Consider the following 25,935-nt stretch of genomic DNA (forward strand, 5'->3'; position numbering starts at 1 on the left):
TTTTGGAAGTAGTGACAATTGCATCTATTGAATGTATGCACAAGCAATACATTAATAAAGCACCTTGTTAAATGTATAAAATGTCTGCATCAGTGTTGTATTTCCATACAATGTTATATTAGGCTGTTACATATCTATTGTCAGAAGTATTTGCATAAATGGGTAAACCACCTTCATACAAGGACAGAAAACAGCACAAAGTGAGTATACTTATTCAGTAAGCTTTTGGGTCAAAAGTATGAGTACATTTCTAACTCTCCTGGCATTAGTCTCGTTGCTGTCTGTTCTGAAATTCTGAAATTGTTGTGTGGGGTGGGGGGGGGGGGGGCAGTGTTGAAACACTGTTGTACTGTAAAGTTGCAGTAATATTCTGCTCAGGGACAGTCTCCTGAAGCCATCTGCTATTGTGTTGGAGATTGAGTTCCAGAAAACAATGAAATGCCATGTTGCAGCCACCATCTGTTCTGGCACGTCATGATACTGTTTTTAAAAAGCTTTGGTTACCCTGTACATATCCAATTGATGTTTTCAGATTTGCACACTCCGGAAAGCATTTTTTTAAAAAAGCTGTTTTTGGGGAGGAAAACTTTCAGTGTGGATGGAGGATCAAAACAAAGAAAAATCTTTGGTTACGGATTTATCTGGTCTAGTGTGGATGTAGCCTAAATGCAACAGTGATTGGGCCTTGGCTGGGGTTCCCTGATTGCCTATTAATTAGTCAAAGGTCTTGATTTGTAAATTTCTCTAATTGGGGAGTTTAAATTCAAACTATCTTTTCAGGTTAGATTTTTTTTTGAAATCGAGGTTGTGACAGTGACTCCTATTCAAATAGATGCATTGGGATGTGCTGCCTACAAGTACAACATTTTTTTATAAGATGGAAATCCTGGCAGGTTGGTGAGGCTGAGTTCATGACCAGAACAGTCATGATCTTGAATAGTAGAGCAGGCTCAATGATGGCAGACTCCTCTGTTATATTTCCTGACTTGCAAAGTCCATGCTGTGGTCAATTTGTCAAGTTTCTTGTTGCAGCCAGTCTGTCTTCCAACTATACTCCATAATTTGAGTCTGGCAATGATTTCAAGTTGTGATAGCATTTGTAGGAGGTAATGTCCAACAAATTGAGTTTTATGAAGAGGTAACTAGGGGATAGATGAAGATAGGATTGTTAAGTCTGTATGGACTTCTAAGGCCTTTGATAAGGTCCTGCTTGATGGAGTGCAAGCTGCACCACTCAGCTGTTTGGAGAAGTGTTTTAATTAAAGCTGTGCATTTTGAAATTGCTCATCTTCCTAATTGCAGTTTTAAGCTTGCTCACTAATCCACTGAGTACTCAGCTGCCTAGAACATCCATTGGGTTCCCATCACCGGATCCAATAGGCACAAGTTATGCTGACCAATTTGCATCATCTTTGCCAAAGCGATTGGATAGTCGTTCCATGTTGGATTCTCGTTCAAGCAGCCCTTCGGACTCGGACACAAGTGGCATCAGCTCTGGTTCGGATCCCCTTTCAGAGCTAATGGTAAGAATTTTCAATTTCAGAAGTCAAGTTGATATGAGTATTAATAATGGTTTTCAAATTTAGTGCAAGACGGGAATGTCTTGATTACTTGGCATTTGTACTTGTGCACCCAATCTGCTTTTTCTGGGTGCATTGTGAAATTTGCAGATTTGGATTGCACTTTAAGATTGGTAGGAGACTTTTAGCTTTTATATGGTGTTTAGTGTCACATTGGGATTTGACTATTCCCACTTTAATATTTGAGTGTCATGCTTTGAATGTGGCTGTAGGCTGTATAATTTCCAACTACATTCTTGTGTAAATCTGTAAAGGTGAGTGCCTTTGCTAAAATGTTAATGTTGACTTATTCTACAACAAACATGGGTCATAGAAATGCATTTTTCTTTTATAAGAGTGAGATCAAAGCTAATTTTACTTATTTTTCGAACTTCCTATTAGCACTAACAAGTGTGTTATTTAGTGTTTTAATACACAAAGATTGAATAGTCTGGTATGTCCTCAGACTGGAATATCTGACATAAATTTGCTATTGTTGTGGTCCCTTTCCACTTGGAGGGGTCTGATTGATGGTGAGGAAATAGATGAATTAGCAGATTTTTGCATTTATTGCTATTGATGTGTCAATGAGCTAATGGAGAATTTGTGAAATTGCACCAATTATGTTGAGCCATTTGTAAAAGAAAAAAAATGCTGTAGTTCTTGATGGAATTATAGAAACATAGAAAACCTACAGCACAATACAGGCCCTTTGTCCCACAAAGTTGTGCCGAACATGTCCCTACCTTAGAAATTACCAGGCTACCCATAGCCCTCTATTTTTCTAAGCTCCATGTACCTATCTAGAAGTCGCTTAAAAGACCCTATCGTATCCGCCTCCACCACTGTTACCAGCAGCCCATTCCATGCACTTGCCACTCTCCACATTTTTTTTTAAACTTGCCCCTAACATCTCTGTACCTATTCCCAAGCACCTTGAACCTGTGCCCTCTTGTGGCAGCCATTTCAGCCCTGGGGAGTGGGGGAAGCTTCTGACTATCCACACAATCAATGCCTCTCATCTTGTATACCTCCATCAGGACACCTCTCATCCTCTGTCTCTTCAAGGAGAAAAAGCAGTGTTCACTCAACCTATTCTCATAAGGCATGCTCCCCAATCCAGGCAACATCCTTGTAAATCTCCTCTGTACCCTTTCTATGGTTTCCACATCTTTCCTGTAGTGAGGCAACCAGAACTGAGCACAGTACTCCCAAGTGGGGTCTGACCAGGGTCCTGTAGAGCTGCAGCATTACCTCTCGGCTCCTAAATTCAATTCCACGATTGATGAAGGACAATACACTGTATGCCGCCTTAACCAGAATCAACCCGTGCAGCTGCTTTGAGCGTCCTATGGACTTGGACCCCAAGATCCTGCTGATCCTCCACACTGCCAAGAGTCTTACCATTAATACTATATTCTGCCATCATATTTGACCTACCAAAATGAACCACCTCACACTTAACTGGGTTGAACTCCATCTGCCACTTCTCAGTCCAGTTTTGCATCCTGTCAGTGTCCCACTGTAACCTCTGACAGCCCTCCACACTATCCACAACACCCCCAACCTTTGTGTCATCAGCAAATTTACTAACCCATCCCTCCATATCCTCATCCAGGTCATTTATAAAAATCACGAAGGGTCCCAGAACAGACCCCTGAGGCACACCACTGGTAACCAACCTCCATACAGAATATGATGCATCTACAACCACTTGTTGCCTTCTGTGGGCAAGCTAGTTCTGGATCCACAAAGCAATGTCCTCTTGAATCCCATGCTGCCTCTCTTTCTCAATAAGCCTTGCATGGGGTACCTTATCAAATGCCTTGCTGAAATCCATATACACTACATCTACTGCTCTTCCTTCATCAATGTGTTTAGTCACATCCTCAAAATTCAATCAGTCTTGTAAGGCACGACCTGCCTTGACAAAGCCATGCTGACTATTCCTAATCATATTATACCTCTCCAAATGTTCATAAATCCTGCCTCTCAGGATCTTATCTATTAATTTACCAACCACTGAAGTAAGACTCACTGGTCTATAATTTCCTGGGCTATCTCTATTCCCTTTCTTGAATAAGGGAACAACATCTGCAACCCTCTGGAACCTGTCCCGTCCCCATTGATGATGCAAAGATCACCAGAGGCTCAGCAATCTCTTCCCTCACCTCCCACAGTAGCCTGGGTACATCTCATCCACTCCTGGCGACCTATCCAACTTGATGCTTTCCAAAAGCTCCAGCACATCCTTAATAGCTACATGCTCAAGCTTTTCGGTCTGCTGCTAGTCATCACTACAATACCAAGATCCTGTTCCATAGTGAATACTGAAGTAAAGTATTCATTAAGTGCCTCTGCTATTTCCTCTGGTTCTGTACATACTTTCCCACTGTCACACTCAATAGGTCCTATTCTTTCACATCTTATCCTCTTGCTCTTCACATACTTGTAGAATGCCTTGGGGTTTTCCTTAATCCTGCCTGCCAAGCCCTTCTCATGGCCCCTTCTGGCTCCCCTAATTCCCTTCTTAAACTCCTTCCTGTTAGCCTTATAATCTTCTAGATCTCTAACATTACCTAGCTCTCTGAACTACTTGTAAACCTCTTCTTGACTAGATTTACTACAGCCTTTGTATACCACATTTCCTGTACCCTACCATAACTTCCCTGTCTCATTGGAACGTACCTCTGAAGAACTCCACACAAATATCCCCTGATTATTTGCCACGTTTCTTCCATGCCTTTTCTTGAGAACATCTGTTTCCAATTTAAGCTTCCAAGTTCCTGCTTGATAATCTCATAATTCCCCTTACTCCAATTGAATGCTTTTCTAATTTGTCTGTCCTCTCTCTAATGCTGTTGTAAAGGAAATAGAATTATCACTGTCTCCCACTGAGAGATCTGACACTTGACCAGGTTCATTTCCCAATACCAAATCAAGGACAGTCTCTCCTCTAGTAGGCTTATCTACACATTGTGTCAAGAAACCTTCCTGAACACAACAAACTCCACCCTACCTAAACCCCTTGCTCTAGGGAGATGCCAATCGATATTTGGGAAATTAAAATCTCCCACCACGACAACACTTATTGACACCTTTCCAGGATCTGTTTTGCTATCTGCTCCTCAATATCTTTGTTACTACTGGGTGGCATATTTAAAAAAAACACCCAGTAAGAGTTATTAACTTCTTGTTCCTAACCTCCACCCACTGTCTCCATAGACAATCCTTCCATGACGTCCATCTTTTCTGCAGCCGTGACACTATCTCTGATCAACAGTGCCACCCTTCCACCTCTTGCCTCCCTTCCTGTCCTTTCTGAAACATCTAAAACCCAGCACTTGAAGTAACCATTCCTGTCCCTGAGCCATCCAAGTCTCTGTAATGGCCAGCACATCATAGCTCCAAGTACTGATCCATGCTCTAAGCTCATCCACTTTGTTCACAATACTCCTTGTCTGAGCGTGTCCCTTCTCTATCACCTGCTTATCCTCCCTCACACGCTTTGTTTGTGAGCCAACCGCCTCTTCCCCAGTCTCTTCAGTTTGGTTCCCACCCCCCAACAATTCTAGTTTTAAACTCTTCCCAGTAGCCTTAGCAAATCTCCCTTCCAGGATAGTGATCCCCCTGGGATTCAAGTGCAACCTGTCCTTTTTGTACAGGTCACACCTGCCCCAAAAGAGGGCCCAATAATCCAGAAATCTGAATCCCTGCTCCCTGCTCCAGTCCCTCAGCCACGCATTTATCCTCCACCTCATTCTATTCCTATGCTCAATGTCATGTGGCACAGGCAGTAATCCGGAGATTACTAACTTTGCGGTCCTGCTTCTCAACTTCCTTCCTAACTCCCTGTAGTTTGTTTTCAGGACTTCTTTCCTTTTCCTACCTACAACCTCTGGTTGTTTCCCCCCTCTCACTTCAGGATGTCATGGACGTGATCTGAAACATCTGAATTATGGTGAATATGTGACTATTTCAGTGATATTTGAAATTGGTAAATCACGAGGGTAGTTTACATATTAGATCTTGAAGGATTGAAGAGCAAAGATCATTTTCATGTGTAACTGAGCAAGCACTGCTGCTTTTTTGGGCCTTGTCAACGAGATTTGTATTAGAGAATTTATGTATGTTTTTACTTAAGTAGTACAGATTGAGTACCAGTTGTCTGAAATGTTTAGTGCTAGAAGTGTTTTGGATATTTTTGAATATATAATGAGATGGCTTGGGAATCACCATTTCTGATGTAACTTGTGTGCTACCAGTAAGTAGTCTGTCTTGCACTTGTTCATGACACGTGTACTTAACAGCAAAATTATTACATTTCAAAGTACATTTTATTGAAGTATGTATACTTTATGTATCCTTGAGATTCATCTCCTTGCATGCAGCCACAAAACAAAACTCAACTAGAACCCATTAAAATAAAAAGTGGACCAAGCACCCAGAGTGCAAACAATGAAAGCAAGCAAACAACATTCTGAACTGAAGTTTACAATGCCAGGCATCACTGCAGCTGATCCAGAAGACCTCTAGTTGAAGGCCTTGTTTCAGTCCACCATAAAGATGAGCAAAGCCCGTGGAGCATGAGTCGAAACATCTTGTTTCTTGCCTCTGACCCCAACTATTTCAACCTGGTCTGGTGTGTAAACTATACAAGTCTTGGATTGTTCCTTGGTCATGGGCTTGGGCTTCCCCACCTTGATAAGGACTGAATCCAACCTTTCGGATTCTGCTTGGCTCTTAAATTGTCACATTGGACCTCAATCAGCATGTGGATAATGAAAGCAGCACAGTAGCATCAGGAGAATACCTGAATCAGCTGATGAACAACAGACAATGGCAGGCTTTCAGTCTCCACCTACAATGTGTTTTGATTAAAAGGTTACAGTATACTATTTATTTTGGGTTTTATAAAAACAATCGGCATGTAGACTTCAAATCACAAAAGAGAAAATCTGAAGATGCTGGAAATTCAAGCAACACAAAATGCTGGAGGAAGTCAGGCCAGTCAAGGAAAGGAGTAAAGTTGACATTTTGGGCTGAGACCCTTCAGCAGGACTGGAGGGAAAGAAATGAGTAGATTTAAAAGGTAGAGGAGAGAGAAACAAGATGATGGATGAAACCAGGAGAGGGAGAGAAGTAAGAGCTGGGAAGTTGATTGAAAGAGATGCAGGGCTTGAGAAAGGGGAGTTTAATAGAAGTGAAAAGTCCCTGAAAGAAAAGGGGTGAGAAGCACCAAAAGGAGGCAAGGAGCTAAGGTAAAAGGGGATGTGAAATGAAGGGTTGGGGGCATTATCAGCAGTTCGAGAAATTGATGTTCATGCTATCAGGTTGGAGGTTATCCAAACAGAATACAAGGTGTTGTTCCTCCAACCTGGGTGTGGCCTCATCGCGACAGAGGCCGTGGATAGATATATTGGAATGGGAAGTGGAATTAAAATGGGTGACCACTGGGAGATCTCACTTCTGGCAGACGGAGCAGTGCTTGGCGAAATGGTCTCTGAATCTACGTCGGATATACAGGAGGCTGCTGTATGACCCCAACGGACTCTGAAGTGTCGCCTCACCTGGAAGGACTCTTTGGGGCCCTGTATAATCTGTTGAATCTACTCATCTTTTCTTCTCGGCCCAAAGTGTTGACTGTACTGTACTGTTCCTCCCCCCCCCCCCCCCCCCCCCCCCCCCCCCCCCGCCATAGATGCTGCCTGGCTTGCTGAGTTCAGGTGTTACATTTTCATCAGCAATGATCTTGGCAAACTCAATGAATTTCTGTTTCATGATCGGACTCTTCAAATAAAACTTAATGTAATGCCTTTTCCTTAAATTTCTGCAACCAGCAAACTGAATATTCACAATTATCTTCAATTTTCAGTTCACTGGATATCCTTGCTTGTTTCATGATCAGCATACTGTTTTAACAGCGTATATTCACTTTACTGACAAATCCACTTTCAATACGATTGACATCCTTGTTCGCTTTGTGCTGTTTTTCTATTTTTCATTAACTTCTGTTCATTACATGCGAAGTCACTTCTGAGAACTGTCTGGGGTGTTGAGATCTGCACATTGTTTGGGAACCTTCCTAGTGACCTTGTGGAATTTTCCATTTGTGACATCACGTCAGCATAAAAATTCAGATTCTGGAGATTTTCAGATTTTGGATTTTCAGATGGGGGTACTTGTGTATGGATGGTTGATATTTAGGTGCTAAGGTACCAGGTAGTGAATTCATGAAAATGGAAAGGAAAAATGCAGAATGTTTATGTAAAAAGTGAATGTCAGTATTTATAAAATTAAAATGCTTTGTCAATTTGACACTAACATGAATATGGTTGAAAAGATGGTATAATGCACAGTCCCAGTCACTTTACCTGTACTGTGGGTGCAGACAATCCCAATTTAGTGCATGATCCAAAATGGTTACATGTTTGCATTTAAATTGAATTGATAAATGGTATTGAAATTCAGAAATTTCAATTAAAAGTTGAAGTCTTATTTTGATGAACATTTAATAGAAATGCTAACATCAGAATAATTTGTATCTGCTGCAATTTTTAAACTTGGACTAGGACTTTATTCTTTAAGGCAACTAGTTTGTCGCTTGCTTTTATACTTGAATTCTCAAGTATGATAAACTTTAGGGCCTCTGCATGATTCCTTGATAACCAAAGATTTAATTTGAGATGCAAGTTTTGGATAGTGGGGAAAAATCTTGGTATACCAAACATGTTTTTTTTAATATATAGTCGAGCCTTCGAATTTCTCCTCCAATTTCCTTCCTGCCAATGGGTGGAGCAAACAGGGATTCAATGAAACGGGTTGGTATGAGCCCTCGACTGGATCAAGATCAAGTTTCGGGTACGAATCCAGTGAGCCCTAACCCCTTCAAAAGGTGGTCAGCAAATTCTGGTTGGGCAAATTGGGATCTCTTGGAAAGTCCAGAAGATCCTTTCAGTATTGAAAAAGAGGCTAGACTGCATAGACAAGCTGCAGGTAGGTGGGCACATTCCTGTTTCATTGCTTAAATTCTCCAGTAATATTTGTGTATATTCCACATCCCTTATAGTACTGTTTGCTTCTGTAAATATGCAAGGTATCCAACATTGGTGTCTGGCTTTTTAAGGCTTTTAATTTGCAAATTTAAACAATTTTGATCTCAATTACTGTAATTTTTGGAGGTTGCTTTGAAGTGTTTTGCTTCAATAGGTAGGTGTAGGATTTTTGTGATTGAAAGTCTGATAGTTGTATATTGCTGTTTCAGTGCAGGGACTTTGCTGTTTAAGTTGAATATAAATGTAGAAGGCAAAGGAGGATCTGGGATTACACTATTTTATTTTTAATAAAATGAGCAGTAATGGCAGATAGAATTTAATCTCAAGTGAGATATTCCTTGGGAGAATGTGGGAAGGATATACACTGAAGATCCATGTGTTCCTCTACTCCTCAAGGCCCAACCATTCATGACAGAAAGAGGATCCCTGCAGTTGGCAGCACATATGGTGTGAAGAAACCAAACAAGGTATCAGCCTTCATTAGCCAGGGCATATTCTATTGGATCAAGGTTATGGTTCAATAAAGCATTGATTTGTCCACAGTTCTGGAAACCACTATATGAAGCTCATGATTGCATTAGTGTGTGTAGGGGAGGTTCACAAGTTAGTGTTTAATTGCTTTTGTAGTTTAGGTTTTTCTTTGAAGCAGGGCAGGCTGGGGGGGCTCTAGGGTGTAAAAACTAAAGCTGGAACTTTTGTCCAAGAGGTATCCAAAACTAGAGGGTAATAGTTTATGCAAGGAGTTTGAGGATTTGAAGAATTGTTCCCTCAGGATGGTTAGTACCTAGTTTGCACTACCCAAGTTGTCGCAGGTGCTCTGGATTAAATATCTGGAGAAGCACTTGGAATGTCATTGTGTGGAAAGCTGTGGACCAGGTATTTGCAATGGATTCAAATATAGTTCACACTGCCAAGGCATGGTGGTTCGCAGGGCCATGTTATGCAACTTTGGGTTTCCTGTACCCTTTCTAAACTCAAACTGTGACCAGTTACTTGTATACAAAGTAATGAACATTTGTATCTTTTTGGGTGATATTTTTACTAATATGTTTATCAACATATGTGGGTTGAAATTTAAACTTCATTCTCAGCATTAGTGGTATCCAAATTGCTAGGTATCTGTCCAGTCAAAATGAAAGTATCTATCCAGGTGTATTTGGGTATGGAACTGCAATTTGGTACAAGTTAAACTAAGGTAAATGTTTGAGATTTAATGTTTAATACTGTAATGACTTGAAAGATGCTGAGTAACAAAAGAATTCTGTTACTTTCCAAATTTATTTAAATGTGACAGCTTTAGCCTTGTAGCCACTAACTTAGATAGTAAACTTTCTGGTTTTATGTGAAGTTTCCATGGCTTTGTAGTAGTTGCATATAACCAGACAATTTCTGTTCCAGGAAATGACTGTTACCAGCTGCTGTACACAGCATGTCTGAGGCTAGAGCTGCTGCACATTCATCTCTTGCAGTCATGTGGCATGGGTGTATAGTGCAGTTGAATATATATCCAAGATGTCTTTCAGTATTTCAAAGTAATGGTGTATGAAGTATGAGTACTAAGAAATGCAACTCCCTTGACTTTTCCATCTTTTCTAAAGCAATGAGTGAAGCCTCCTTTACATGGAGAGGCCAGCTGCCACCCCGGAATTATAAGAACCCAATCTATTCCTGCAAAGTGTTCTTAGGTGGTGTGCCCTGGGACATAACTGAAGGTAACTATCAGCGGTTGTATGTCTTGAGTGTACTGTATATCAAATGTCTAAAATGTTCTTCCATAGCTAGCTAATATTTGTTGTAGTAACATTTGGCTGATACCCAGGTAAATTTATTGACCATTACTATCCACTGAATATTAGTGTTGCTTTTCTCTGAAATAGTTGTTTGATTACCTGCACTGCACGGAATTACAATGGCACAGAAGATGCCATTTGCACTTGAGTTCAGACTAGCTGTACAAACACTTAATATTAGTTTCCTCTTAACTGTCTTGGTATCCCAAAGGCCTGCAGTCATTAAAACACTAATTTATTTCTAAATCCTGGATGACTCTGATCTTGTCATTAGGCATTGCATTCCAGTTAGCAGTAATTTTCTATTCTTAAATATGTAACTCAGACTAATTATACACAATGACTAAGAATTGTCCTCTCAAAACCAATGCAACAACACTGATTTGAATACATGTAATTTGGGCTATCATTGAATGAATAGGTATTAAACAGCTTTGGATACTTTGGTCACTGTCCAATTTCAATTAGACAACTAATAGTGGCTTTAAGTATATTTTATCATTTTTATTAACCTGTTGTGTTCCAATTAAACTGAACTTGCCTTAATGACTTCAGAGACAATTTAAAGTTTTTAACTTGGAGTCTGAGGATTTTCAGAGCATTTTGTTTCATCTTTCTGTAATGCTGGCAATGAATGGTTTTATTGCCTTCCTGTCTACTTTTTAGTATAAAATTCTGATCCTCATTTCCAATATCTTATTCATATTTCTAAAGCTGCTGTCTTATCTTAAAGGTAAAATTATGATTTGCACTTCACTTTGTCCACAACTTCCCCTCAGTTATCATGTAATTTGGGCGTCCTATCAACTTGATTACCTTAACACTTCATCGAGGGTCAGCACGCAGTGGCATAGTGGTTAGCATGATGCTTTACGGTACAAGAGACCAGTGTTCAATTCATGCTGTTGTCTGTAGGGAGTTTATACATTTTCCCCATAACTGGGTTTTCTCTGGGTGCTCTAGTTTCCTCTCACAGTCCAAAGATCTACTGGTTAGTAGTTAATTGGTTATTATAAATTGTGCTGTGATTAGGCTAGGATTAAATTGGGGGTTGCTGGGTGGTGAAGGTCTGGTAGGGCCTATTCTGTGCTTTTTCTCAAATAAATCTTCCTCTTGAATGTAGTATTTAGTGATATGCAAAGTACTCCTGAAAACATAGAATGGTGGAGGGGTTAAGGAGAAGGAAATAGTACTATTTTTCACACCGTTGGACAAATGATTCATGGACTGCATGTATAATCCTAAATTTTGGTGGTGGTGTATTTTCGGGTCGGTGGTTTTTTTATCACAGTGAGTATCCTGCACTTTAAGCTGTTCATTTAAGGCATTCATGAAACATCTATCTCCTTGATCAAAATGACTTTGTCCAGTAGTGATTCAGGTGCAAAGGTGGAGCAAACATCCTGTGTTCACCCCAGTTGGGCACTGGCAGATATCTCGAGCAAGCTAAATTTTGAAGAGTATTACAAAATAAAATTTGCTGATTTTTGACCTGAAGCTTGTAATTAATCTTGAGTGAGTCAGTGATTGAAATTAATATCTGATTCTGCTAAGAATGTTATGTTTCTAGTGTTTACCAAATTTCAGTCTTGAGCAAATGTTTTTTGTTAAAATTGAATGTGAAGAGATGACTTCTAAATTAGAAGTTATGACCATCTTGTTGCGATCACTAAGATGTTAGACATTTTGTGGCTTGTGTTTTTGGGTTTGTCGTGACATTCGGCAGAATTCTATTTGTTGTTTTTAATGGCTTCTTTTATCCTTAGTGGGACTGATAAATACTTTCAGAGTATTTGGTTCACTGAGTGTGGAATGGCCGGGTAAGGATGGCAAGCACCCTCGATGCCCCCCCAAAGGTAATATGCCAAAAGGTAATGAGAACTGAGATATGGTAGGACATTTTACCTGTTCTGATGTGAACACATCATCACTACGGTTGTGGGTCAGAGCACTGGTATGCATGCAGGTACAGCGGATGCCAAGTCACCTTGTATAGTGAGTAAAGGCATTCAAGCCTTCATGGGTTAAAACAATCTTGTAGCAAAGCTATTTTTTAAATTTAAAGCAAAGCAGTACATTTTTAGCCTTGATTTATAATGTAATAGAGAAAGTGAACTATCATCTGTACAAGACTCAATTTTACAGGCTAATATGAAAATGGTGTTTTGCATGAAACTCAGTTAACTTGTCTGACAGTTGTAGAAACTAACAAGTCTGGTTTTTTTGTATTAACTCACTTAAATGTATTCCTGAATAGCATAGCTTCTAATGCATTTATTTCAAGTGCATTTTGGAATGTTGAAACCCAGTTTCAAAATACAAACTCGTGCATCTTTTTGTGCATAACTGGTTTTTGCTTTGTAGGTTAATAAGATGCACTATCTTAAGCTCTTCTGTTTCCCAATGCAAGAACTTAAAAATTGACTAAATTGGTTAACTCTTACATTGCTAGGTTATGTCTACTTGGTTTTTGAATCCGAGAAGTCTGTGCGTGCATTACTGCAGTCTTGCACACATGATCTTATGAGTAATGATGGTGCAAGTGAATATTATTTCAAGATGTCAAGTCGCAGGATGCGCTGCAAAGAGGTACTTTGGGTGTTGTTGTCTTTTAAATGTTTTTACTAATGTCTTTGGGGAAAATTGGTTTTGCCTACAGTGTACACAATAGTTTGATCTACAATTGCATAGTAATAACAAGAAATACTGAAAGTTGAGTACTGGATGATAATTTGATCTCTTATAAAGTGGCCAAATATGCAGTCTGCTCCAAAAGGCTCTGGAATTTACTTTCAACTGAGATTATTTCTCATAGGCCTGGGAGAAATGCGTTAATAAATGCTTTACTATCAGAAACAGATTACTATCACAACATGTGATAAATTGTTTTGCCGCAGCATTGCAGTACAATGACAAATCTATAAATAAAAATGGTACAAAAGGTAATGTTAATAGACTGCTCGGGTTACTGGCAGAGGGGAAGTTGTTCCCAAAGTGAGTATGCTTTGTCATTTGTGGCTGCTCTTGATTAGTCAGTAGTAACATTTAAGCTAAGTTACTGTTTTGAGGAAATTTGTACATTGTTTTACCCAGGCCATCTGTCCTGAGTGCTACACTGCTTGCTGCACTTGACTGTTGAATCTGAGGAGGAAACAGTTTGGCTGGGGTTCAGTCAGTAGCAGTGGCTGTGGGAGGAAAAATAGTGGCTAGGGTTGTTTTGCAGACCATCCAGTAGGTGTGGGTTATTAATTGACAACGGCACTCCCATTATCTCTCCAGATTAGGAATACAGCTCCAATTCTTAAACAGAGGATCGGATTCCACCCTGTGGTATACTGTTCACTCAAAGCCCTAAATGATGGCTCATAGCTGAGTAAGGACACAAGCTGGTTTGCATGGGGAGCCAGAAATCATGTTTATGTTGAATCAATTTTAAGGTCATAAAGGCCTAGGAGCAGAATTAAGCCATTTGGACCATGGGGTCTGCTCGGCCATTTGGCCATAGCTGATCCATTCCCCCTCAACCCTATTCTCCTGCCTTCTTCCTGTAACCCTTTATGCCTTGACTAATCAAAAATCTATCAACCTTTATCTTAAATATACCTCATGACCTGGCCTCCAGTGAATTCCAGGTGCACTGCATTCTGGCTAAAGAAATTCCTCTAACCTATATTCTAAATTAGGTGTCCCTCAATTTTAAGGTTGTGCTTCTGGTCCTCGACTCCTTCACTGTAGAAAACATCCTCTCCACATCTATTTGATCTAGACCTTTAAGCATTCTTTAGGTTTTAATGAAATTCCCTCATTCTAAATTCCAATGAGTGTGGGCCCAGGACCAGCAAATGCTCCTCAATAAGTCTTTCATTCCTGAAATCATTTCATAAACCTCTGAACCCTCTCCAATATCAGCACATCCTTTCCCAGACAAGAGCCCAAACCTGTTCATACTCCCAAGTGAAGCCTTACCAGTGCCTTGTACAGCATCAGCATTGCATCCTTGTTTTTATATTCTAGTCTTCTCAAAATAAATGCTTACATTGCATTTGGCTCCTTCACTGCCAACACAACTTGCAAGTTGATCTTTAGGGGATTCTACACAAGGACTATAAATCTCTTTGCACCTCCGATTTTTGAATTTAGAAAACAATCTACACTTGTATTCCTTCTACCAAAGCACATGACCATACACTTCCTGACATTGTATTCCAGCTTGCACTTTTTTTCCCTTTCTCCTAAACTAAGTTCTCCTGTGGCCTCCCTACTTCCTCAACACTACCTGCCCCTCACCATCTTCGTGTCATTCACAATGCCATCAGTTCTGTTGTCCAAATCAATAAACTACAATGTAAAAAGTGGTCTCCACACAGACCCTGCAGGATACTACTAGTCACCAGTAACCAATCAGAAAAGGCTCACTTTATTACCATCTTTGCCTCCTACCAATCAACCAATGCTCTGTGCTAGTATCTTTCCTGTAATACCATAGGCTCTTATTTTGCTAAGCATCCTCATATGCAGTACCTTGTCAGAGGCCTTCTGAAAATCCAAGTACACAACATCCACTGATTCTTTGTCTGTTTTGCTATTTCCTCAAATAATTCTAACAGGTTGTTCAAGCAAGATTTTTCCCTTAAGGACTTTGGCTATTTTACCATGAGCCTCCAAGTATACCAAAACTTTATCCTTGCTAATCAACTCTATCTTCTCATCCTCTGAGGTCAGGCTAACTAGCTTATTTTCCTTCTGCCTCTTCCCTTGAACAGTGGTAATATTTGCAAATTTCCTGTCCTCTGGAGGAATGCCAGAATCTAGTGATTCTTGAAAAATCATTACTAATGCCTCCGCAATCTCTTCAGCTATCTCTTTCAGAAACCTGGGGTGTGATCCATCTCGTCCAGGTGGCTTATCTTCCTCAAATCTTTGTTTCCCATGCAGCTTCTCCCTAGTAACAGCAGCTACACTCACTACTTAATCTGGCATACTGCTGGTGTCTTCCACGGTGAAGACTGATGTAATATACTTGTGTTCATCTGCCATTTCTTGTCCCCATTACAACATCAATTTCCAGCAGTCCAATATCTACTCTTTGTATCTGGGGGTTAAAAAAAAAACTTGTGGTATCCTTTGATTATTGGCAAGCTTGCCTTCATATTTCGTTGTTTTTTTTGCCCCAATAGCTTTTTGGTTTCTTTCTATTGATTTTAAAGTTTTCCAAACCTCTAATGTCCCACAAATTTTTGCTCTATTTTATGCCCTCACTTTTGCTTTCATATTGGCTGTGGCTTCCCTTAATAGCCATGGTTTTATCATCTTGCCTTTAGAATACAACTACTTTGTTATGTATCCTGCTCCTTCCAAGTTGCCCCCAGAAACTCTAGCCATTGTAATGTACTACTGTCATCCTTGCTAGTGTCCCCTTCCAATCAGCTTTGGTCAGCTAGTCTCTTGTGTATCTGTACTTCTGTTTACTCCACTGTATACTGATACATCTGACTAGTGTCTCAAATTTGCAGAGTGAGTTCTATCAAATTGTGATCACTGCCTCGTAAGGGTTCCTTTACCTTAACTCCCTAATCAAATCCAGTTCATTGCATAACAGCCAATTGACAGGATTGATCTTTTTAAAAAAAACTGTCTCATAACTTCTGAGTCCAAAATTAGCTCTGATCTGATTTCTGCCCCCCCCCCCCATCTACTTGCATATCGGAATTTCCTGTGACTAGCGCAACATTGCCCTTGAGACATGCATTTTCTATCTCCTTGTTTAAATTGTAGCCCTCATCCTGGCTATTTGGAGGTCTGTGTATAAATGCCATTAAGGTCTTTTTACCTTTTGCAGTTCCTTAACTCTACCCACAATGTCTCTTGTCCTTGGTCACCTTTCTAAAGATTTGATTTAAATTTTTACCAACTGATTTGCCCTACCCCTTCTGCCTATCCTTTGATACAATGCATATCATTGAATGTTAAGCTTTCCCCCCCCCCCCCCCCCAACCACCTCAACCCCGGTTCCCAGACTTCCCCCCCGTAACCTTTGATGCCATGTCCAGTCAAGAACCTATCAATCTCTGCCTTAAACGCACCCATGACCTGGCCTCCACAGCAGTATGTGGCAACAAATTCCACAAATTTGCCACCCTCTGGCTAAAGACATTTCTCCATCTGTTTTGAATGGACACCCCTGTATCCTGATGCTATGCCCTCTTATTCTAGACTTTGCCACCTTAGGAAACATCCTTTCCACAACTACTTTGAAACCTTTCAAATGTTGAAAGACAATGAGATCCCTTCTCCTCCCCCCTCACCCCCAACCATCCTTCTGAATTCCAGTGAGTACAGACCCAGAGCCATCAAACATTCCTTGTATGATAACCCTTGCATTCCTGGAATCATCCTTGTGAGCCGCCTCTGGACCCTCTCCAATGCCAGTACATCTCTTCGAAGATGAGAGGCCCAAAATTGTTCACAATACTCAAGGTGAGGCCTGACCAGTGCTGTTATAAAGCCTCAGCATCACATCCTTGCTCTTGTATTCTAGACCTCTTAAAATGAGTGGTATTTGCCGCCTTCACCACTGACTCAACCTGCAAATTAACCTTCAGGGTGTTCTGCACAAGGTCTCCCAAGTCCCTCTGCATCTCAGATTCCTGGATTTTCTCCCGGTTTAGAAAATAGTCCACACATCTATTTCTACTATCAAAGTGCATGACCATGCATTTTCCACCAATGTATTTCATTTGCCACTTTCTTGCCCATTCTCCTACTTTAATTCCTTCTGCATCCTACCTGTTTGTTCAACACTACCTGCCCCTCCACTAATCTTTGTTGCCAAGTTTGCAATGATACAAAGCTATCTATTCCATCTAAATCATTTGTATGCAGCATAAACCTAAGTGGTCCCAACACCAACCCTTGTAGAACCTCACTAGTCACTGGCAGCCAACCAGAAAAGGATCCTTTTATTCCCCCTCACTGCTTCCTACCAATGTGCCATTGCTCTAATCATGTTAGTAACTTTCCTGTAATACCATGAAATCTTAACTTGTTAAGCAACCTCGTGTGTGGCACCTTGTCAAAAGCCTTCTGAAAGTCCAAATATACAATATCCACTGCATCCACCCTTTATCCTACTTGTAATCGGTTCAAAGAATTCCAACAGGTTCATCAGGCAGGATTTTCCATGGAGGAAACCATGTTGACTTTGTACTCATATCATTAAGTCCTCCATCACCTCATCCTTGCCAATTGATTCTAGCATCTTTCCAACCTCTGAAGTCAGGCTAAATGATCTAATTTCCTTTCTGCTGTCTCCCTCCTTAGAGTGGAGTGACATTTGCAATTTTCCAGCCCTCTGGTACCATGCCAGAGTCCAATGATCTTTTAAAATTCATTTCTAATGCCACCACAATCACTAACGCTACCACTTTCAGAACTCTGGGGTGCAGTTCATTTGGTCCAGGTTACTTGTGTATTTTTAGTTTTCGGCTTTTTGAGCACTTTCTCCCTTGTAACAGTAACAGCACCCATTTCTCTTCCTTCACACACTACATCAGGCACATTGCTAGTGACTTCCACAGTGAAGACTGATACCAAATACTCATTTAGTTCATCAGCTATCTCCTTGTCCCCATTATTATTTCTCCTGCCTCATTTTCTAATGGTCCTATATCCACTCTCATTACTTATTTTTAACATTGAAAGTTTTTACTATCCACTTTGATATTACTTGCTAGCTTGCTTTCATATTTCATCTTTTCCCTTCTGATTTTAGTTGCTCTCTGTAGGTTTTTAAAAACTTCCCAATCTTCTCTTTCCACTCATTTTTGCTTTGTATCCCCTTCTCATGCTTTTACAATAGCCTTGACTTCCCGTCAGCCATGGTTGTACCATTTTACCATTTCAGTTTTCTTTATTTTTGGAATATGTCCTGCACCTTCCTCCATTTTCCCCTAGAAACAACCATTGCTGCTCTGCTGACATCCCTCTCAGCAGCTCCTTCCAATTTACTTTGACCAAACCTCTCTCATACCACTGATTTCCCTTAATCCACTGAAATATTGCTACATCAGACTTTCTCCCTGTCGGGTTTCAAGTTGAACTCAATCATATTGTGATCACTGGTTTCTAAGGGTTCTTTTACCTTAAGCCCCCTAATTGCCTCCGGTTCATGACATAACACCCAATCTAGTTTAGCAGATCTTCTAGTAGGCTGAACAGTAAACTGCCTTTAAAAAGCCATCTCAAGGATTCAACAGACTGTCTCAAGACCCATTACCAACCTGATTTTCCCAATCGACCTGCATGTTAAAATCTCCCATGACTACCATAACATTGCCCTTTTGGCTCTTTTGCTATTTCCTGTTGTAATCTGTGGTCCACCTCCCAGCCACTGTTGTGGGGCCTGTATATAACTGCCATCAATGTCCTTTTTACCCTTGCAGTTTCTTAACTCAACCCACAAGGGTTCAACATCTTCCAATCCTACATCACATCTTTCTACTGATTTGATGCCATTCTTTACCAGTAGAGCCACACCACCCCCTATGCCTACCTTCCTATCCCTCTGATACAACCTGTAACCTTGGACATTTGGCTCCCAACTACAGCTATCCTTCAGCCACTTAAGTGATGGCCACAACATCATACCTGGCAATCTGTAATAGTGCAACAAGATCATCCAGCTTATTTCTTGTACTACATGCATTTAGATCCAACACCTTTGAGTACTGTATTTGTTATCCTTTCTGATTCTGCATCCCTAATGTTTTGATACTCAGCCTGTTGGCTGCAACTAAGTCCCATCACCTGCCATGCACTTAAAGTAGTATAACTACTACAGTCCTCCACTTGCTCCCTCCACCCCACCCCGTTGCTGTGGCTCCCCCTTTAGGTAATTTCTTCATGCGTGCGCGCGCACACAATGATCAGAAGTGGTATACTTATTTAGAGGAAGGACCACAGGGTATTCTGCAGTGGCTGCTCACTTCCTGTCCCTCTCCTTCTGACAGACACTTAGGTACTTGCCTCTGCAACGTGGGGGTGACTTCCTCCCTGCAGCTCCTATCACCACCTCAGTTTCCTGTATGTGCCAAAGGTCATGGAGCTGCTTGAACAAAGTTGAATGTGGCAAAAGCATGGTGGCAATTTCCTTTATTCCATCTGTAATTTGGCTAGTCTTATTAATCTGTCAGTTTAAAGGATAAGAGACAGTTTTGAAAGGCAGTTGAAAACTGTAAACCTTTGCTCTCTGCTCTTTAAAATTTTGCAGGTGCAGGTCATACCTTGGGTCCTTTCTGACAGCAATTTTGTTCACAGCCCGTCCCAGCGCCTGGATCCCAGTAAAACTGTTTTTGTTGGAGCATTGCATGGAATGTTGAATGCAGAGGCCCTGGCAGCAATCATGAATGATTTATTTGGTGGAGTGGTATATGCTGGTATTGATACGGACAAGCACAAGTATCCAATTGGTATGTTTCTACTGGGTGTTCCCAGTGTATTCTGATGTATCTCATTTTAAATTTGTCTCTTGGTACATCAGTTTGAAATTGAAATATTGTTTCAGTGATGTGATCTTTTAAGATTTATCGGTGCTGATGTTTTTAGTGATGTTCAAGTTTGCTGTTAAATTGGTGTAGGTTTTTCCTGCTTCAATCTGAGCATTCTACTTCCAAGTATGTTATCTTCCACAAATTTGGGTCTGTTAATCATAAGCTGCAAAAGAAATTTTGGATTCCTTGCATGTTACCATAATTGAACTAACAACTAATTTGTGCTCTTGGCATTCTTGCCAACATTGTACACGTGTATCTGAAGGACATTGTTGTTTAGTCTAATTGAGTCTAAATTATGGGTTGTGTATAATAGATTTGCTTTGTTGACTGTTGGATGCTAGTTTATTTTTAAACTCATAATGTCATTCAAAAAATAATTGGCAAAAGCAGATAGCACTTTACACATTCCAAGGAACTTGAATGAATTGAGCTAAGGTTAAGGTGGTCATGTTCCCTGGAAAAGTGTTTTAGGGAAGTGTCCAGATGAAAGGGGGTTATAGTTAAGGAACTGCAAAGCTGGCATAGGTGTTGCATCATCTCACTAAAGTGAAGGAAAAATGAGGAAATGGAGACGAATGAGCTGAAGGCTTTTTGAAGGCTTCCTCAAAACTAAAACCTGTGAAATTATCAAGTACATGTCAGTCATTGAGCTATACAGTATAGAAACAGGCCCTTCAGCCCATCTAGTCTGTGCTGATCTGTTACTGTTCTACCTACTCCATTCAACCTACATCTAGACCATAGCCCTCCATACTCCAACCATATGTTTACCTATCCAACACCTCTGGCGGCTCATTCCACACTTACACCACCTTCTGAGTAAAGTTTCCCTTCAGATTCCCCTTCTATTTTGCCCTTACCCTAAACCTATGACCTCTAGTTTTGGTCTTGCTCAATCTTGTGGGTAGAGTCAAAGCTTGCAAGTATATAAAACTTTTTAAAGTGCTAGGTTTATCGGTCACATACATAATGTAATATAAAATATAATTGTTTTGCATCAATATCCAACAGTCAATGGATTGTGCTGGGGCAGCCTGCATGTTTGCTATGCTTCAGACATGGCATGCCCACAACTCTCTAACCCTAGCTGTACACCTTTGGAATTCAGAATGAAACCTGTATTTGCCCTATCTATACCCCCTCTGTGTACACCTATATCAAATCTCCCCTCACCTACATACAAAAGAATAAACTCCTAACTTAATCATCCTTTTCCTGTAACTCAGGTTCTCCAGTTCCAGCAACATCCTTGTAAACATTGTCTGTACTCTTTCATGCTTGTTGGTATCTTACCTGTCACTAAGAGACCAAAACTGCCCACAGTACTCCAAATTCAACCTTGGCAACATCCTATACAACTTCAACAGAACCTGTACTCGATGCCCCCATTTTGAAGGCCATTGTGGCAGAAGTCTTCTTTACAACCCGATCTATCCATAATAACACTTTTCAAGGAATTAGGATCTGTATTTGCAGGTCACTTTGTTTTATCACACATCTCAGTGCCCCAGCATTAAATGTGCAAGTCATACCCGGTTTTGTCCTACCAACATGCTACATCATTGTCTACATTAAATTCTGTTGCCATTCTTCAGTTCACTCTCCCAGCTGGTCCAGATAATGCTGCAAGCTTTGGCCTTCCTCACTGTGCACTATGCCCCCACCAATCTTGGTGCCATCTGCAAATTTGCTAAAGCAATGTACCACTTATCTAAATAATATAGATGTTAAACAACAATAGATCCAGCACTGATCCTTGCAGTACTCCACTAGTCACAGGCCCACCCAAGACCCATTCAGAGAGACAACAATGTACTACCACTGTCTTCACCTACTAAGCCAAGTGCTAAATCCAATTTACCCGAGAAACCTGTTTGATTTTGTGGATGGGAATCTATTGGGATACAGTGCAGAAAAAGCCCTTCTGGCCCTTTGAGCTGTACTGCCCAGCAATTCCCTGATTCAATCCTTGCCTAATTACAGGGCCATTTACAATGACCAATTAACCTACCAGTGGGTGTATCTTTGAACTATGGGAGGAAAGCAGAACACTCAGAGGAAATCCACATGGTCATCAGAATGTACAACTTGCAGGCAGTGGTGGTCTGTTACTTTTTAGAAGACATTTTGCAAATGCTTAAATAATGGGCAGTGCTGATTTTGGTATTGATAGGATTACTGTTGAAAGGATCTTTTAGTGCTACAACTATTCATTATTTATAAATGGATTGTGGATGGAAAGGTTTGGCAATGATACAAAGGTACTTAATATTGCAGATGTAAGTAACAGTGCACAGTACGTGCGCTTGCAACACTGTCAGACAGCAGTCAGAAGCATTGGGGCTCCACAGGGGACTGTCCTGTCTCCCTTTCTCTTCACCATCTACACCTTGGACTTCAACTACTGCAGAGTCTTGCCATCTTCAGAAGTTTTCTGATGACTCTGCCATAGTTGGATGCATCAGCAAGGGAGATGAGGCGGAGTATAGGGCTACGGTGGGAAACTTTGTTACATGGTGTGAGCAGAATCATCTGCAGCTTAATGTGAAAAAGACTAAGGAACTGGTGGTGGATCTGGGGAGGGCTAAGGCAACGGTGACCTGTGTTTCCATCCAAGGGGTCAATGTGGACATGGTGGATTAGATACCTGGGGATATGAATTGACAATAAACTGGACTGGTCAAAGAACACTGAGGCTGTCTACAAGAAGGGTCAGAGCCGTCTCTACTTCCTGAGGAGACTGAGGTCCTTTAACATCTGCTGGACGATGTTGAGGATGTTCTATGAGTCTGTGGTGGCCAGTGCTATCACGTTTGCTGTTGTGTGCTGGGGCAGCAGACACCAACAGAATCAACAAACTCATTTGGCATGTCATCTTGGACAATGTCTCCCATCCACTTCATAATGTACTGGTTAGGCACAGGAGTACATTCAGCCAGAGACTCATTCCACCGAGATGCAACACTGAGCGTCATAGGAAGTCATTCCTGCCTGTGGCCATCAAACTTTACAACTCCTCCCTCGGAGTGTCAGACACCCTGAGCCAATAGGCTGGTCAAGGACTTATTTCCACTTGGAATAATTTACCTATTATTTTAATTATTTATGGTTTTATATCGCTACATTTCTACACTATTCTTGGTTGTTGCGATTGTAACAAAACCCAATTTCCCTCGGGATCAATAAAGTATGTCTGTCTGTTTTACCACAGGAGCTGATGCTCATTCTGCTTACTGTTGACCATTTCTGTGTGTAACCTCACTTTGAATTTGACAAGTGGCTCAATTTGACTCAAACGTATGTTTTTCCCCTTGTAGCTGGTGATTAGGAATAGTCTCGTCTCCATTACTTTTCAGGCATGTTGAGGTTAATGTATTTAAGCTAGAAATATGACCTTTACTAGTGATCTCATTAATGGACCAATATTTCTAATTCCTTTTAAGAGGTCTGTCAGAATCTTTTGTACTACATGTAGGAGAGGTCAATTCCTGAGGGGGTGTAAGATGCTGGTGGAAATATAACAATTTGAATAAAGCTGGGGCTGCAAGTTAGTGTGCAAATGTGTATTTTAATGTTATGTTTTCAAAGGCTAATATAGCTAACAAATTCTGCTCTTAACTGTACAGAATGTTATTTGTATAATCTATTTAATATAGCTTTCATTTAAAGAACTCTGTTCAAAGCCCTCTAGTTCCAATCTTCTGATCTGGATATTTTGTACAGGTTGCAATACCCTGTATGGGTTGAATTTGAGACGAGTTGGCTTTGAACAAGTGAAATTGCTATGCATTATATTAGTATTGCTTCAGTGGTCTCCCATTCTGATGGGAGTTATGACCTTTAGAATTACAAATGAAAGGTTGTGCAGCTGGTAAGATGTCAATCAGTGCCCTTGCATGCTCAATTGGAGGAGGTTTTAAAATTTTAGCTAATAAATGCTCCATGTAAATATGAAACAATGTTTACTAGCTTATTTTAGCACTCATTTAGAAGAAATTAAATCCACAGTCAACTTAGACTAGATGTTTCTGTTGCAAGCTCCTTCTGTACAATGTCTCTTGAGGCCTCAACATAAACATAATCCTGTACACTGCATTATAAAAGAGGTATGATCTGGTAGACTTGTTACTTGGATCTGTTCTGGTTTGACCCTTCCTCCTCTTTAAATACTCTTTAAAATACTACCTTTGTGGCAGAAATCTAACCTATCTGAAAATGGGCTGGAAATTTAAGAATGTAGAGAATGTGGCACCAGTTAAATGTTTAACCCTTGCTACTGAGAAAGCATCACACTTTAACCTTTGCTTTTATTATCAGGTAACATTAGAAACATATCTATTTGTGTTCAGATCTATGGTATTTTGATTTGATGCTAGTTGAGATGAAGGAATGATCAAGTTTCTTGTTTATCCTAAACATTGTGCTTTTGGATTAAATTGCTTGTTTAATATAGGATCTGAAACTATCAACTTGGTTCAAGTTGATGTAGATCAGACAACCTTACACTAAAGTAATACTAAATGATCAGTGTATTTTAATTAATTTTCTCTGTAGTGCTAAGGTTTGTTGAGATCAGTCATAAAACAAAAATTCAAGGAGTTTGCTTGATCTGTTGGAACACTTTTTTTTACAAATATTTGAAGATTGCAATAAATTCCTTCACATTTCTGTTCCTATGAAGCCCTCAACCAGGGTATAATTTCTGCAAGGGAAAGTTTGGAGGATGCTATCATATTCCTTGAACTTGACCTCGCACTAATTTGGTTTAAATTTTTGAATGTGTGCAAATATTGCCACATTCTGGTAAGAGTGGTTAAACCATAAATTTCTGTTTCCAGATAGCTCTGTTTTATGACCAAATACCCAAAAAACTTGTATGAACCATTGTAAATAGGCCAGCATTCAGAGCCAGTATTAAGTGGCTTTAAAAATTCAGCTGGCAAAGCAGTAACTACATGCAGCTTGATCCAACATTTTGTCTACAACTTCATACACTGAATTTTCATTGTATTTGTATTCTGGCTTTGCTTGACGTAATCTTTCAGAGATTGGCTTATAATAGGATGCTTTATTCAGTTGTCCAAACACTCCCAGATAATACTTCTGTGTAAGTGAAAGAGGATGTTTGTCCTGGCTGCTTACTGCTGTGTAGAAAAAACACTCAAATATCTGCCCTCAACTGGTGCTTCCCCAGCATTCAATCTCCCTACAACTTGATGTGGAGAGATGCTTTTAAGGGTTGATGTTGGGTAGAGCAGCCAGTGGGTGCCATGGATTATCATTTCTCATGCTGGATGCAATGGAAATTTTCTCCTTTTGGTAGTAGTCACACTAGGCTGGTACATTTTCTCTAGTAATCTTATTGCCAGGTTGCTTACTATAGAATCCCTTTGGCTGTAGTGAGTTATACAGTTAAATGGAAACAGCTTCTATCCATTTAACATGGGATATTGATATCTGAAGCAGTATTTGCCTGTCGTTGGCAGTGCCTGCATTTGGCACACCAGCCGGGGTACATTTCTGAGCTCCACTCCTTAACGTAGCCTATGTAACTCCAGTCCACTTTGGCAGCTCTTCCAGAGTTGAGTAGTAATTTGTGCCAGATTCTTCATAGTGTATAACTTCGCCTAGCATCAAAGTTCCAGGTGCACCAGAAGAGTCGGGTTTTGCACAATGTTTCCAATGTCATCAGTAAACTATTCCTGTGTATAATGTTGACCCCTTAGCATCAATTTTGTTAGTGTACTTGTTCCTAGTAATATCCTTCAGAGGTAGCAATGTATCTGTAAAGATTGTTTTCCCAAACTCATGAAAGGGACACTGATATTATGCCAAAGAACCATTTTTTAAAGTCTCAGGCCTATAAATGGGATGGCTTTGATTTTGATTTTGTTGAACAATTTAACCATTGGGAACTACTGGCAATGCTGTTTCCCCCTTGGTGTTTAATGTAATGATCAAAATTGCATGGTGCAAACTT

At 40.3% G+C, this 25,935-nt stretch overlaps 1 protein-coding gene across 6 annotated transcripts in view; it reads left to right on the top strand.

The window, feature by feature from the left end:
- The window catches only part of LOC132378833 (cytoplasmic polyadenylation element-binding protein 1-like), a 98,570-nt gene that overhangs the window by 65,691 nt on the left and 6,944 nt on the right, over positions 1–25,935 (top strand). For 5 of the 6 annotated variants that reach the window (XM_059946082.1, XM_059946081.1, XM_059946078.1 and 2 more), the window contains 6 exons: positions 1,303–1,523; positions 8,309–8,555; positions 10,213–10,326; positions 12,171–12,275; positions 12,857–12,993; positions 19,673–19,871. In XM_059946082.1, the coding sequence (XP_059802065.1) occupies positions 1,303–1,523; positions 8,309–8,555; positions 10,213–10,326; positions 12,171–12,275; positions 12,857–12,993; positions 19,673–19,871 (1,023 nt within the window). The remainder of the gene's footprint in view (positions 1–1,302; positions 1,524–8,308; positions 8,556–10,212; positions 10,327–12,170; positions 12,276–12,856; positions 12,994–19,672; positions 19,872–25,935) is intronic. The other variant, XM_059946079.1, reaches the window with a different exon arrangement.

Source organism: Hypanus sabinus, chromosome 21 (genome assembly GCF_030144855.1).
Source record: "Hypanus sabinus isolate sHypSab1 chromosome 21, sHypSab1.hap1, whole genome shotgun sequence".
Lineage (NCBI taxonomy): Eukaryota > Metazoa > Chordata > Chondrichthyes > Myliobatiformes > Dasyatidae > Hypanus > Hypanus sabinus.